Source organism: Sceloporus occidentalis, unplaced genomic scaffold, assembly GCF_023333645.1.
Source record: "Sceloporus occidentalis isolate IW3139 unplaced genomic scaffold, rSceOcc1.0.p SCAF_4, whole genome shotgun sequence".
NCBI classification, from domain to species: Eukaryota; Metazoa; Chordata; class Lepidosauria; order Squamata; family Phrynosomatidae; genus Sceloporus; species Sceloporus occidentalis.
In genome coordinates, this window is record NW_028316984.1 from 44,467,744 (window position 1) to 44,482,163 (window position 14,420).

The window sequence follows — 14,420 nt, forward strand, 5'->3', positions numbered from 1 at the left end:
TATCCCTCTTCAAAGCAAGTGTGGGGATACCAAGCTGTGTTCTCACAGTCTTTTAAACTAAACTATCCCTCACCACCGGCTATGCTGGCTGGCAAGGACATGAGCTGTTGCCCAACTCATGTAAAGGCTGTCAAGTTGAAGAAGGCTAGAGTGAAGCAGCAGCTCATCTTGGGGTCTTCTTCAAAGCAGAATTGTGTGGCAAAGGAAATAAAATCACCCATATGGACATGCACAAAAGCCATGTGTATTTTATAAGGGACATCTGCAAGGTTTGTTCAGCCCATAGATGATGGCAGGTTGTAACTGGCAGGAGACTGCAGCCTACTGCATTTCTATGATGACTGAATTAGTCTATTAGTGCTGTAAAGTGCCTATCTTGAAAGAATCGAAATGCCTTATTTTAAATCAGACTATCAGTCCTTCCCATCTAGTACTGCCAGCTCAAATGGGCAACAGATACCCAGGATCTTATACAAAGGACTTTATCATCACTCTACTGAGATTTTAAAAACTAACTTAAAATTTTACTTAACTTAAAGTTAGTTAACTTTAAGTAATTAACTAAAATGTAGAGATTTCAAGAATTGAACTAGGGATCTGAGAGAGGAAAAGTAAATGATCCAACATTGGTATGAACAGGATAGAATCTTAGCCAGCTAAGAAGAAAGAAAGATTTTCTCATGACAAAACAGATAAACACATTCAGATTTAAAATCATATATACCAAATAGATCTACAAGATCCTTGGCTTCCAAATCATGAACCTACCTTAAGAATTCTGGTCAAAAAAACAGATGATCCCATGAGAACAAATATCATGAGCCCTGTGACCCGTTGTTCACGTATGCCAAGAAATTTGGGCTGCTCCCCTGGAGCAGAACATTCTGACTCCAGCTTTAAGCTGTTTACATGAGAAATGGAGAGGACAGTGGCAGCAACAAACCATGGCAGACCCATGAGAGAGCAGACACCAAGCATGAGGGCCACCATCAGCAAATCCAGGTGATAGCCACAGCCTTTCTGTAAAAACAAACAAAAAAAGAGACAGAGAAAGGGAAAATGTTACACAGATATAAGGTTATTCCTGGCTTTGGCCTGGGTAAACATTTGTGCAGCAGGCATCCCTAATGTGCAGATTGTGTAGCAATGCACAGGACTGAATGAAAAGCACATGAACCATTTGGCAAGACCTGTATTTCAGGTTACCTTGGCCCTTCTCTCTCACTTCCTTGTGGTGGCAGTGGCATCATCATCATCATCATCTTTATTTATATCCAGCCTTTCCCCCAAAATAGGGTCTCAAGACAGGAAACAAATTTAAAAGATTACAGTCAGCCCTCCCTAGCCATGGATTCTGCATCCATGGCTTCAAAATATTCACACACAAAAAACAAAAACAAAAACAAAAACAAAACAAAAAAAAGGAAAATACAAAAAGCAAAGCTTGATTTTGCCATTTTATATAAGGGACACCATTTTACTACCCTGTTATATATAATGGGACTTGGGCATCCACCAGTTTTGGCATCCACAGTGGATCCTGGAACCAAACCCCAGCAGAGACCAAGGGCCCAATGTACAATTAAAAACATACAAAAGTCAACCAAAAAATTCAAATTAAACTATTAGCCTTATTAGAAACATATACTCTTTTTTTTTTAAGTTACACAATGCAATTCAAAATCATACAGCATTTGCAGCACTTTGGGGCCATTCAGACTACCTTTTACCCCGGATCAGGAACCAAATTATGCATGTGAAGTTCATATTTCCCCCAAATCTCCCACAAGAGAATCCGAGGCTTCCACGCCCATTTTGGGGCAAGTGCCCCTTAGCACAGGTAATTTGGAAGCGGGGTAAAAGCTGTATCTTTGGGGGAAAAACGGGTTCGGCAAATATGAACTTGCCCCCGATCATGATTGGGGCAAGTTCAGGGGAGGGGTTTAGGCCAGAGGGCGGAACTGGAGAAAGGGTGCCAAGAGTGAGGCTGGAGGATGAAGGAGCCAGGCAAGGGGAGAAGGGGGCAATGGAGGGCAATCGGGGTAACGGAGCAGGAGCAGGAGGAGAAGGTAGGAGCCAAAGGGTGCCAAGAGAATCGGTGACGGAGGAGGAGCAGGAGGAGAAGGAGGATGAAGGAGCCAGGGGGAAGAAGGAGGCATGGAGGGCAATCTGGCTAACAGAGCAGGAGGAGGAGAAGGAAGGAGCAGAATAAAGGGTCAAGTTCAGAGTAGGTCAGAGGGAGGGTACAGGATGGAGCAAGCCTCCACTCTTGCACCAGGAAGCTTTCTCTCTCTCTTTAAAAAAAAAAATTAAAATTATTTTTGACAGACTATGCGCATGTTTTTTGCTACAGGTAGACAGATATATAGATAGAATGTGGCTGTCTGCCTGTTCACTTTCCCTTTTATTTCCTTGCTTCCAGCAGCATGGCACTTTGCAGGAGGCTTTTTTCTTTGTGAATGCACAATGCAAATGTTACAAATATTTCTCTTTCCAATTTGGCAAATTGATACAGAATGCTTTTGCTACTGTCTGTAAGGAATTCAGGGGTAGCTGAGGGAAAGCAAAGGATGCATGACATCCTATTCTGGCATTCCGAGGTGAGAAATTAATAATAATAATAATTACATGTGTATGAGGCACTCTAAGGTGGCAAGGAGGGAGGATGCATTAGATTGCATTTGGGGGTTGAAAACGGGGCCAAGAGAAGATCAATAACCTGCAGTGACCCAAATACCCACAACACACACACACAGAGGAGGTTTTTAAATTTGACAAAATATGCGCATACTGGTGCCTGTTTTTTTTTAAAAAAAAAAGAGGCGGGGAAGGGTAAAATCACCCATTCAGTTGCCCAATCACTGTAAGAAACATCACCTTGACGAAAGCGGAAGAGAATTTGATTGACAGCAAAGGAGCCTTTTTTTAAACCAGTTCAGCAAATTAGAACTCTTCCCAGAGCTAATGGCATTCAGGGTAAATAGTCGGCACTTGCTTCCGGAGAGATTCAGGGGGAGGGAATCTGGATCTACCCAGTTCCATCCAGCGCAAATAGCTCAGTATGAATGGGGCTTTTGTTAAAAGCCTTTAGTTCTGAAAGGTTGTCTGATTTTTTTTCAAAAAAGTCTTCATCTGCTGAAAGAAGGGCAACAATGAATGGGCCATTCTAGCTGCCCAGGAAGGGAGTTCCAGAGTCTAGAAACAGCCACTGAGATGGTCCTATTTAATGTGCCCACCAATCATACCTTGAAGGTAGTGCCTAAGCCATATAGGACTTTATAGGTCATAACCTGCACTTTGAATATATAGTTTATACAACTGGATTTTATCCTTGCAAATTATCTGTACTTTAAAGAAACAAACAAGCAAAACAACAACTACAACAAAAATCCTGTCCACAGGTGAGCAACCAGAGCTCCCTGACATGACAAGATTTCCCCACTGTTATAACAAAGATGTGCTAATTCCTACTGGGATAATATTGCTTGCTGAATCACTTGTCTTATCAGCATTCTGTATTTTAGAGATTATTCTAGGGAGAGGTTTGAAGGGTGGTAACAAGGCAGAGCTGGAGCTCCCCAGCTGTGGTTGGAGGCTTCCATATCAGTGCAATGGTGAATCAACTCTGGATTTTTATCCAGAATTTTAAAGTGATGTCCAAGGTGCTGGACCTACATGAATAACAAGGTTCAGCATTTTAGATAACCCCAATTAAACTAACTTAAACTAATATCTGGACTTATCACCCCACTGAAAAGGGAACCACCAGCCCCCCTTACTCAAATGCTCCCCCCAGTGAGTTTCACTTGACCCTGATATTATGATCTTTTCAGTGCCTTATGGTCAATATTTGGTGGAAAGTGACTGGCTGATTCATTCCATTATTCCTATGCTTCCTTCTTAGAGAAGAAGTGTTGCTTTACATTGTACGTTGGTTTTACATTTTTTCTTTAGAGTTTTTGTAAACTTTGTCAGATGTCTTGAGTCCTTTTTAGAAAAATGACATCTAAGAAATGAGAACAACAATAATATGCCAGAAGCCTGTATGACCCATCACATTACATAATTTCACTTATACTTAGCTATGTAGCAGAGGTGCTAAGAAAACTTTTTTCCTGAATTGTGAAAGTGCGTAACAGGACACCAGCAACAGAACCCAATGAGCATTGGACCCAAAGCACATCAGTACACAATGAACACTGGAATGCTATATACACCAATGTGGATCACATACCGATGTGCACTGCACTCCAGTGTGTATCAGGCACTTTGCCGGCTCCACAACATAGTAACCTAACAGCAGGACTACTGGATATAAGCATTCCACAACTGCACAGTTCTAATTCCCACAGATCTAAGTTGACTTACAGAGACATAAGTCCCCAACAGGATTTCAGCCGTAGTTATCACTATCAAATTCATACTGTACAAAATTTCAAAACAAATGAAATAATATGCAAAAATGTACTCTAGGAGCCAGCAATAAGCCAAGGCTGGATAACCTCTGAGCCTACAGATGTTTTTTTGACTGAAATTCACATCATCCTTGGTTTTGCTGGTTGGAGACGATAAGCACAGATGTCCAACAATATCTGAAACGCTACAGGTTTTCTACCACTGGTGTACTCACATGTGTCCTGTGTATCAAATAATGTCTGCCCACCTGTAGAATAGACATTATTGGCAAATCTTTCCTCCTTTCTTAGCTCTCTTAAAGCAGATTTGGGGGGGATGCAGGTGTGAAGAGAAGAAAGCCTGATTGTGTACCACTGGATGGATCCATATCACATGAAGTTAAGAATTGCCAATTTAAATGGTTTTTGTAGTTGCTTGTTCATCAGCACCACCACAGCAGAGGGAAGGAATAAATATATAGAATCTGAGTCACATGACCCTTGTAGCCACATCCAGGTGTATATTCCTAAGAAAATATGTAATCTATTTTTCATTCAAACATAAGCCCTTACGTCTCTTCAGTCCTCCAACATCAAAAGGGACAAAAGCCTCACAAGGGCAAAGATGTCATTTAAGCAGTACGTGGATTTGTGTTTGCCTCTGTCACATGCAGAAGCCTAAAGAAACTGACATACGGGAGAAAAGAAGTGTGGCAACAGGTGATGATGCTCCATCAGACCCCACCAAATAAATAAATAATAAAGAACATGGATATGCATTAAGGCAGGAGGGCAGCCAGGGAAACCATCTGACTCTTACATGCTGAGAGGGCTGAAAGAAAGAGAAAAGGGGTGGGGGGAATCAAATCACACACACACACACACACAAGTTTGGCAGCAACTCCCTACATCTGTCAAGTTAACCACATGCAGCACCGGGGATTGACACAAGGAGCCTGACTGACAAAGAGGGCAGGAAGCAAAAACACAGAAAAAGAAACATTGAGAGCTATCAAGAAGCTGCAGCAGCTTGTGAGAAGAGGAGGCTGAAACTGCATTCGTAATGTGGTTTCAGTTTACTACAAAGAGGCAAAGAAGCAAAAAATAAAATAAAATAAAAAATTGTGCACCCATTCAGATAGGCTTATCCCTGAAATTTCATCTAGCCTTTTATTTTTATTTTTTTCAGAAAAGTCATGAACCTTGTTTCATTTTGCCATCTGTGGAATGGAAAAAAAACACTGAGCTAAATCCAACCTTTTGCTGGCAGTTACCACAAACCTTTCTTCCCCTCCCCCTCCAGCCTTCTACTACCCAAAAATCAGTTCTGGAGAGTTTCCCAGGATTTTGGGAGCACATGAAGGGGCTGCAGCAGAGTGTGTGGGGGGAATCACCCACTCCCAGTTCTGCTGGAATCTACCATCCCTGTTTTATGACTGAGTCATTCTGAGGCTGGTTGTGACAGTTTTCCATCCTCTGCAAAAACAACAAAATATGCACCACAAGAGAGAGACAGTTGACAAACAAAAATTAAAAGATTTAACATTTTTATTGTGAAATGCACTTTCATGGGCATTCAATGCATTAAATTTCTCAGATCAAATGCTAGCTCTATATTCTATGTTTTAATCACCATTAGAAACCAGCCACTTGCCTTATGCCATGTTATATGTCAAAATAATCTCCAGGTAACCAAGCAGAAAACACATTTATGAATAGGAATATTGGGGGGATTTTTGTTTATTGTTTCAAGCATTGCATAAATGATGAAGGCCATTTAATATATATTCATTTAGAGAAGCTGATGGCCCTTTGAAGCAGGATTCCTCTCTGTGTAATTCCCTTTGGTTATATCTTTAATAGGACACAGTGTAATGATTTAGTTTCTTCAACTGCATCCTATACTTTGCATTTCCATTTGCCTGCACCCTTCGCTTCAATGCACACATGAGATTCATTCACTGACGGGTTTCTTTATTCGTGTTACTGAACAGTCAGTGGTTCGTGGCATGTCCCAAACTGCCTGAACCTGAGGCCTCTTTCACACTACACAATTTTAGTGTTATATTCCGGCCAGTGTGGTGTAGTGGTTTGAGGGTTGGATTATGACTCTGGAAGACAAAGTTTAAATCCCTGTTCGGCCATGAAAACTCACTGGGTAATCTTGGGCACGTCACATTCTCTAAGCCTGAGAGGATGACAATGGCAAACCACACAGAAGAAACTTGCCAAGAAAACCCTGTGACAGGTTCACGCTAGAGTTGCCATAAGTAAGAAACAATTTGAAGGCAAACAACACAACATTCCACTTTAAATGCATGGCTGCATTTTATGAAACCTTGAGAAGAGTTTTCTGGTTGATAACTCTAAATGCTCCTTTCTAAATGCCAGTCCCAGAATTCCACAGGATGGAATCAGGGCAGTTAAAGGGGCCCAGGGGATATCTATAATTGCACGGTGTGGAAGACCTAGGAAATAGTCTCGGCTCAGCCAGAGAGACACAAAAAACACAAAATTGGGTAAAATGTGTAATTTTCTATTTTCTAGTCAGCTTCAGAACAGATAACCTGTGTTTTTCAAAATGTTTACTGATGGAGTCTCCGGAATAATAATCAGAAAGATCAAAATAATAATTGTAACATTATTATCTTACCTTTAGTTTATGTTCTTTCCTGTTTATGATAACAGCTGTAATCTGCTGGTCCATAAATATCAGAATAGTACAAAGAAGTGCTGGAATTACTGCTGCCAGCACTGTCCACCAAGGATTGGGACCCACAGGAGTGATAAACCAGCCACGGTCATCTCTGGTAGGCTAAGAGGACAAGAGCAAATTACCAAGTGTTAGGGTTTATTAAATCGTATTTTTATGGTGTATCTAAAAAGGTTTTTCAGGATCAGAGCTTAACAAATTTCCCCCCTCCACTTTTAAAAAAGAAAAAGTACAAGGTAATGGTAAATACTAAAAGTTGTATATTACCACATTAATATCATTGTACACTGTGTAGTGATACCAGAGATACCCAGAGAAAGCCAGAGAACATCAGTGCAAACATCATCAGCCAAAGAGTAGCTAAAACTGCAATCCTAACTATACTTGCATTGAGTAAGCCCCAATGAAATGTAAGAAATCAAGAAGGGCCAGAGTGGGGAACCTGCAGGCCTCTTCCCGGTGTTTGACTAATTAGTTTCCATAATATTTGTCCATTGGCTATTAGGATCAAATGGTAGGATCTGGAGCCAAAATCACCTGAAGAACACAAATTCTCACCCCAATGTCTATGATTATGCTGTTAGAATTGCAAATAGACATAATGTGGAAACAATTGGAATTGGAGCAAAAAGACTCTTTTTACACTGAACTATTCTCATTAGATCTGTCATCTTAATCAATGATTATTTGATTGTTCTGAAACTTAGGCGTGTTACAGACCGCCCCTTTGGGCGCTGTATCAGGGCCTCAGCTGCCACAACGGCAGCCTCTGAGGCCCTGATCCGCCGCTTTCCAGGCCGCAGGGAAGCAGCAAAAGGCCACTTCCCCGCGGCCTCGAAAGGGGTGTCCTTGGTGCTTCATGCCCCAAGGACACCTGATGGCGGGGGGAGGAGGAGAAAGGAGCTGTTTGGCCCCTTTTTCCCTTGCGTCCCTGGCGCAGCCGTCTAAAGGCTGCACCAGCGACGCAAACCACAGAAGGAGCTCCATTTCGGAGCTCCTTCTCGCACCGCAGAAAGGGCACTCTAGGCACCCTCGCGCGGTGCGACGACATCACAATCACGCCGTCTCGTTTGGAGGCGGTGCGGTGGTGACGTAGTCATGGCGGCGCCCATCTGTATAGGGTGCCGCCATTTTGTACGGACTGGGTCCGTACTAGGGTTAGGGGCATCAAGAAGTGACACCCCTTTCTAACCCTAGTACAGCTCGTCGTGTACTAGGGTGCTCGTTTGTAACGGGCCTTAGTGTAATTTTTTTTTTCATTTAGAAGCAAAGATTTCAAACTGGAGATACATTCAGATTCATGGTATTATAATACGTTTCTGAAATAAAGACTATATATACTCATCTATATGTTGAGAAATTTATGCGCAAAAACTGATCCCTAAATCCCAGGTTGAGTTATTTATGGGTCAGTATGGTAATGTGATGGCAGCTCTTTCAGATTCCCCCATACAGTTAGGAGAACAGTTTCTTTCTCTTTTGAGCTAAGCACAAAGTCCTGGGTGATTAATTGCTTTTAAACAGAGTCCCTCTCCTGCACACTCTGCCATTGTTTGGGGAGTGAAGGATGAAACAAAGGCTGAAACAAAAAACCTCAGTCTCTTGCTGTGGGCACACATACACACACTGAAAGAGCCTCCAAGTTTTACCCTTGAATTATCCACGGGTCATGGGAAAATCAATAATTTTGGCCCCCAAACCTTCCCTTGACTTATACGTGAGGTCAACCTACAGTCGAGTACATACAGTAAGTACAGGTAATTTAGAACACACTTATTGCAGCAATTTTTAATGTTAATGAAACCTAGTACAACTGGGGAAGGACTTACTGTAAATTCATTTGGAACCTGAAGTTTTGGTGATGGAATCCCAAGGGCATAGTCAATTAGAACCATGCACAGAATGGTGAGAAAGACAGCAAAGTCACTCACTACAGACCGCACCTAAAGATATAGTGAGAAAATCATCAGTATCAACAAGGGCTATTTTTTTAAAAAAAAAGACTCTTTCCCAGTAAGAGATTTTCATGCTGATCCCAACACTCCATTTCTCCCAACTCTAAAGATCCCAGGAAATCTCATGAAGCTCCATTTGGAAAAACAGAAGGAACAAAGTGCCACTTTTCTTCACATGCATATAAGTGAATAACAAATAACCAGTGAGATTAATTATTATAGCTGGTGTGGCTCCCCCCTATCACTCCAATAAAATGAATTATGGCTGCAACAATTAATATTTGCAATTATCTAGTGCATACTATCAGAAAACACATTTGCCAAATTTCAGCTGAATGAACTGCACTGTAGTACATGGTAATACTCTACTGTTCTGTTGAAGCAAAGCGCTGGGTTCACTAGGACAGGGCTGGCCACCTATGCCTTGTGGGCAGGTAGAGTTTGCACCCCTACCCACTGCTGCATGACTTCTGCCGACCATACTGCAGGAAAGGAAGTGGACTTTCTGCCCTGTACTCTTGGAGGATCCTAGCAACCTCTTGTGCAACAGAAAATTGCAGCAACTGCTGCTAAACTTGTGGAGTGGGATCAGGGAATTAAACCATAGTTTACCTCCTGGTGGGTCAGGAGGGTACAATGCAGCCCTTCCTTGACCCAGAGAAACTGCTTATTCCTGTTTTAGGCCATGTAAGTGGTTTAAAGTATCTGAAAATACCACCCCTAGCTGAAGTAACATGAAACACTGCCTGTCTCTGCGAACCATTACAAACTGAGCACTGGTTCAAAGTACAAAGAAGTATTTTGACTATGAACGGCAGGTGCAAAAACATCTTAGGTCACTCTTCTTAACTGAAGTTAACATCCTGCACACATGTAAGTTCCCTTACACATGTGGTTGTACTCCTTTGGCCATAGTATATCATCCGCATTCAGTTTACAGTTGCATAAGTGAAGTTCTGCAAGTGTAACTGATGCACACTCTTGGCTGGTACATAACTACCCATCAGTACCTCCAACTAAGACAATGTAGATTTATCCAAGGCAGGTATGATCACCACTTAATTAAGCAATTAAGTGGTTGACTAAGTGGTTAAGTCAGTTTAAGATGCCTTCTGAGGAATTGACTATTCCTGTCTGTTGTGTGTAGATTTACATTTCAGGCTAACTGCACTGACTTTGTTTGATGTGTTTTGCTGTAACTGTTGCATGTTCCAGTTTAAATATGGAGGCAGAATAAAACACACTTTTTCTCCTTCTCACTCTCAAATATTAACATATTATTAATAGTAAAGATACAAAAATGCTATAAAACATTATAAACAGGAACTGATAGATGCCAATGACATCCATTGGTCATTGACATCCATAGAGACAGAACTATACCCTGTGTTTGGAATAAAGTGAGTATTATTTTTAGCTTCAAAAGATGCAACAGGTTACCTTGGTTGGGAAATATCGACTGGTCTTGAACTGCTTCAAAGTGGATGACAGTGTAACTGTAGAAAAGAATAAGATGACTGACCAGAAGAGAACATCTGGGACGTAAGGACCATGATGTCCACAGGCTCGTCCTACAAATGTCCCTTGCCAATGCTCACATTCCTAACATGGAAAGTAAAGGCACATTTTATATTCTTGCAACTGACCAGAGAGAAACAGAAGACTGGATTGTACATTCTATTATCACTCCTGACCCAACTGGCTTTCCTTTAAACTACTGGAATCCTGACACTCAAAGCCACATTTTGCACTACATATTTTAAACAAGCATACATGTAAGTTTTTAAAGGTACACACCTAAAAATGTAACATCCCTTTGAAAACACATACTATGTATAAGTCTTCATGACAAAGCGCTAAAACTGGCTACAAGTTTCTGCTGAGTATGCAACAGAAGGCTTATGGTAGAATGCTTATACTGCTGCTACATAATGCATAATATAGCCCCAATATTTGATGTGAACTATTATGTCTTTCTGTTCATCATGTCTGGAAGTATTGTAAATGGACAAAACTACAATCGGCTTCAGAAGAAAGAGGAAAGAGGAAATCCTACACATAGAAACAGTTATTAAGCCCAAGTCAACTATAACTGGGTTCACCTTCTATCCTACCTCCATCAACCTCAAGTGCTTTGACATTAAATATATTTCCTTATGAAACCTTGCACATTTAAAGTATTTTGAATACTTAGGTCATTATCCATAATCTTTGGTCCCTACATGCACTGGGCCAATTGAGACACTCAGTGCCTGCATTATTAAATAAAAACTGAACAGACAGGATGAAGTTGTGAATCCACATGCTCTTTCCTTTGGCCTGCCTCACACCTTTTCTCTTTAGACAAGTTTATACCCTGATTTAATTAAAGCTGTGGCTCAAGTGGTTAAAAGGCTGACTGTTTTGAATGCAAGATCAGCAGGTTGGCAGTTCGAGGCAACTAAAATGGTGAAGGGCCTGGAAACCATGCCCTATGAGTAACGATTTAGGGAGCTGAGGAAGTTTAGCCTGGAAAAGAGAAGGTTAAGAGGTGATATGATAGCCCTGTTTAAATACTTGATGGGATGTCCCATTGAGGAGGGAGCTAGCTTGTTTTCTGCTGCTCCAGAGACTAGGACCCAGAGCAATGGATGCAAGCTACAGGAAAAGATATTCCATCTCAATATTAGGAGGAACTTCCTGACAGTAAGGGCAGAGTGTAGTGGAGTCTCCTTCTTAGAGGTCTTTAAACAGAGACTGGATGGCCATCTGTCAGGTTTGCTTTGATTGAGATTTCCTGCATGGCAGGGGGTTGGACTGGATGGCCCTTGCGGTGTCTTCCAACTCTATGATTCTATGATTCTATCATCAACTCACTGATGCTCCCCAATCATTTAGCAATCCAGAAAATATATGTCTCAACTAGGCCACCATGGTTCACTCTTGCTAGCCAGTGAATGTGGTTATTGCAAGAAAACTACAGAAAGGCCCCAAATATTGATGTCTTGAATGTACTAACTCAGAACCACAGCAAGTGCTCATTTAATGCCATTTCCTGATAGATTCTGATGCTTCCATGACATTCTATAAGGATACTTGGATCAGAGCCGCAACTATCAATTTATCATATAAGAGTGGTCCAACCAATTCAGTAAAAACAAAAAGCATAAGAAAACGTCACAAACTACATAACACATATATCTCATGTGAGTGCCCCCCCCCCCCCCCCCCAGCAGCACTTATATTGTGCCAGTTACCTTTCATTTTACCCTCTGATTCCTCTATTTTTTTCCTGGCAAAATAAATTTTACATTTCTTTGTTGTATTTTTTGTTTGTTTGATTGATTTAACATGCTACTAATTTTAGAAGTAACTTGTTGAGAACTAAGTCTGATATGAACTGACATATTTACTTACATAAAAAGTATAGGTACAAGTAGAGCTGGGTGAAATTCAGTTAAGATTTAAAATCACTTGGCATAACCAAGTCCTATGTCACAGGGATGTCAGTTCAGAGTGGCTTTCCCCAGCCTGGTACTCTGGACTGCAACTTCTAGAATCTGGAGCATATCTGGAGCAGGGACGTAGCCAAGGGGGGGGGGGTTCTTGGGGTCTGGACCTCTCCTTCCATTAGAAAAATGAATGGTGTGTGCTGCTGCACCACCGCACACAAGCCCCATTATAATGGTGGCACTTAGTCTGGACCCCCCCTTCCTAAATTCCTGGCTATGTCCCTGTCTGGAGGGAAGCAAGATGGGAAAGACTGAATTAGAAAAATCTTGTGGTTCTACAATCAGAAAAGTAGCTTCCTTTTCCACAAGGTGGCAACAGACTCCACAAAACTGTTTGTACTGAAACTAAAATCAAAACTAATTATACTAGGAATCATTAAGTGTAAAATCTAGCATAGAGACTAATTACATATTTCGACATGGATCCAAATGGGCATGTATGAAATTCCAGATGCATACTGGGGCTATTTCATATCTCTCTTTCTCCCAATTGCACCCAATTGGGCTTTCTAAAAAGCTAGGGTCAGTGGACCATAATTCCCTGCAGAAGAGGAAATTCTGAATTCCTTTCAAAAGAAAAAACAGCTGCCTCACACTCATAGGTGAACAGAAATACTGTGAGCATATAACTTATACTCATATAGTCTTCTCTGATGTTGTTATTAACTGTCTTCAAGTCGATCTCGACCCATAGCAATCCTATGGATGAGACATCTCCAGGCTCCTGTCCTCTACTGCTCTGCCCAGCTCCTACAAACTCATATTTGTGGTCTCTTTAATGAAGTCCATCCATTTAGCACCTGACCTTCCTCTTCCCCTACACTTACATCATCACATTATTATTGATTTTATTTATAACCCACCCATTTTCATAACAGTTCAGGACAGTTAACAATCTAAGTAAAAACACACAGTTAAAATCATAAACTGAAAAGATCTAAAATTAAAAAATCACGCATTTTAAATATCTGCAATAAAATGAAAACAGCAGTCAGCTATTCCTCTTGTGTAGGTAGGAAGAGGACCTAACTAGAATTTAATTACATTTTCCCTGGTTCCTGGCTTGCTACTAGGTATGAACCAGGAATTGTGGTTTATAATCTGCTTTAGTTTGTGAAACAAGCAAAACAAGCCAGGATTTGTGAATGGACTGACTTTATTTACACTGGGGTGGGTAATTTCTGGCCCTCCAGATGTTGCTGGCTTATAACTCCCCCAACCTGCTCATCAGTAACCAGGCTTGCTAGCAATGATTGAAGCTACAGTACAGGAACACCTGTAGGAGCACACATTGCCCACTTCTAGTTTATACTGTGAATCCTTACAAAAGAAATAGCTAGACTCTCAGTGCATGTGCACAGCAGCCAGAAGCTTGTGGGTAGATAGGCTGGAACAAGCAGCAAAAACAGGGAATGATTTAGCTGAGCATGATGCATGTATGCATCTCTATCTTTTATCACTTGTGTCTCACACTCAAGCATAACAGGAAAGGCAGAAGAGGTTCTTCCCAGTCCCTTCCCTTTCCCCCTGAGAACAAGTTTGAGTCATACCATGCTCACATAAAAAGAATGCTTTTAAAGTTTATGTAAATACACACACACACAGAGGGTCCCCCAGCAGTAGACTGGATGGAGAGGTGGAGGACTGAAGTAAAAGGGTAGCAGAAAGTTTGATTATGCAAGCAGTCTACTTGCATAAATTGGATGTATGCTAGATTCATGACCAAAACTGGCTCTTTATATTGTAGCTAAAAATGTTATCAAATTTTGTTTGCAGTGAAAGTTTTGATGAAATTGTTGAGTTTTTTGAGGGGCTAAATTATCTTGAGAATCATAAGAGAAGACAAAAGAGTTCCAATATAATTTGT

At 41.1% G+C, this 14,420-nt stretch overlaps 1 protein-coding gene across 7 annotated transcripts in view; it reads right to left on the bottom strand.

The window, feature by feature from the left end:
• The window catches only part of SLC4A10 (solute carrier family 4 member 10), a 202,862-nt gene that overhangs the window by 19,847 nt on the left and 168,595 nt on the right, over positions 1–14,420 (bottom strand). For all 7 annotated transcript variants that reach the window (XM_089519890.1, XM_089519886.1, XM_089519891.1 and 4 more), the window contains 4 exons: positions 10,503–10,664; positions 8,937–9,050; positions 7,048–7,209; positions 769–1,020 (listed from right to left, as the gene is read on the bottom strand). In XM_089519890.1, the coding sequence (XP_089376016.1) occupies positions 769–1,020; positions 7,048–7,209; positions 8,937–9,050; positions 10,503–10,664 (690 nt within the window). The remainder of the gene's footprint in view (positions 1–768; positions 1,021–7,047; positions 7,210–8,936; positions 9,051–10,502; positions 10,665–14,420) is intronic.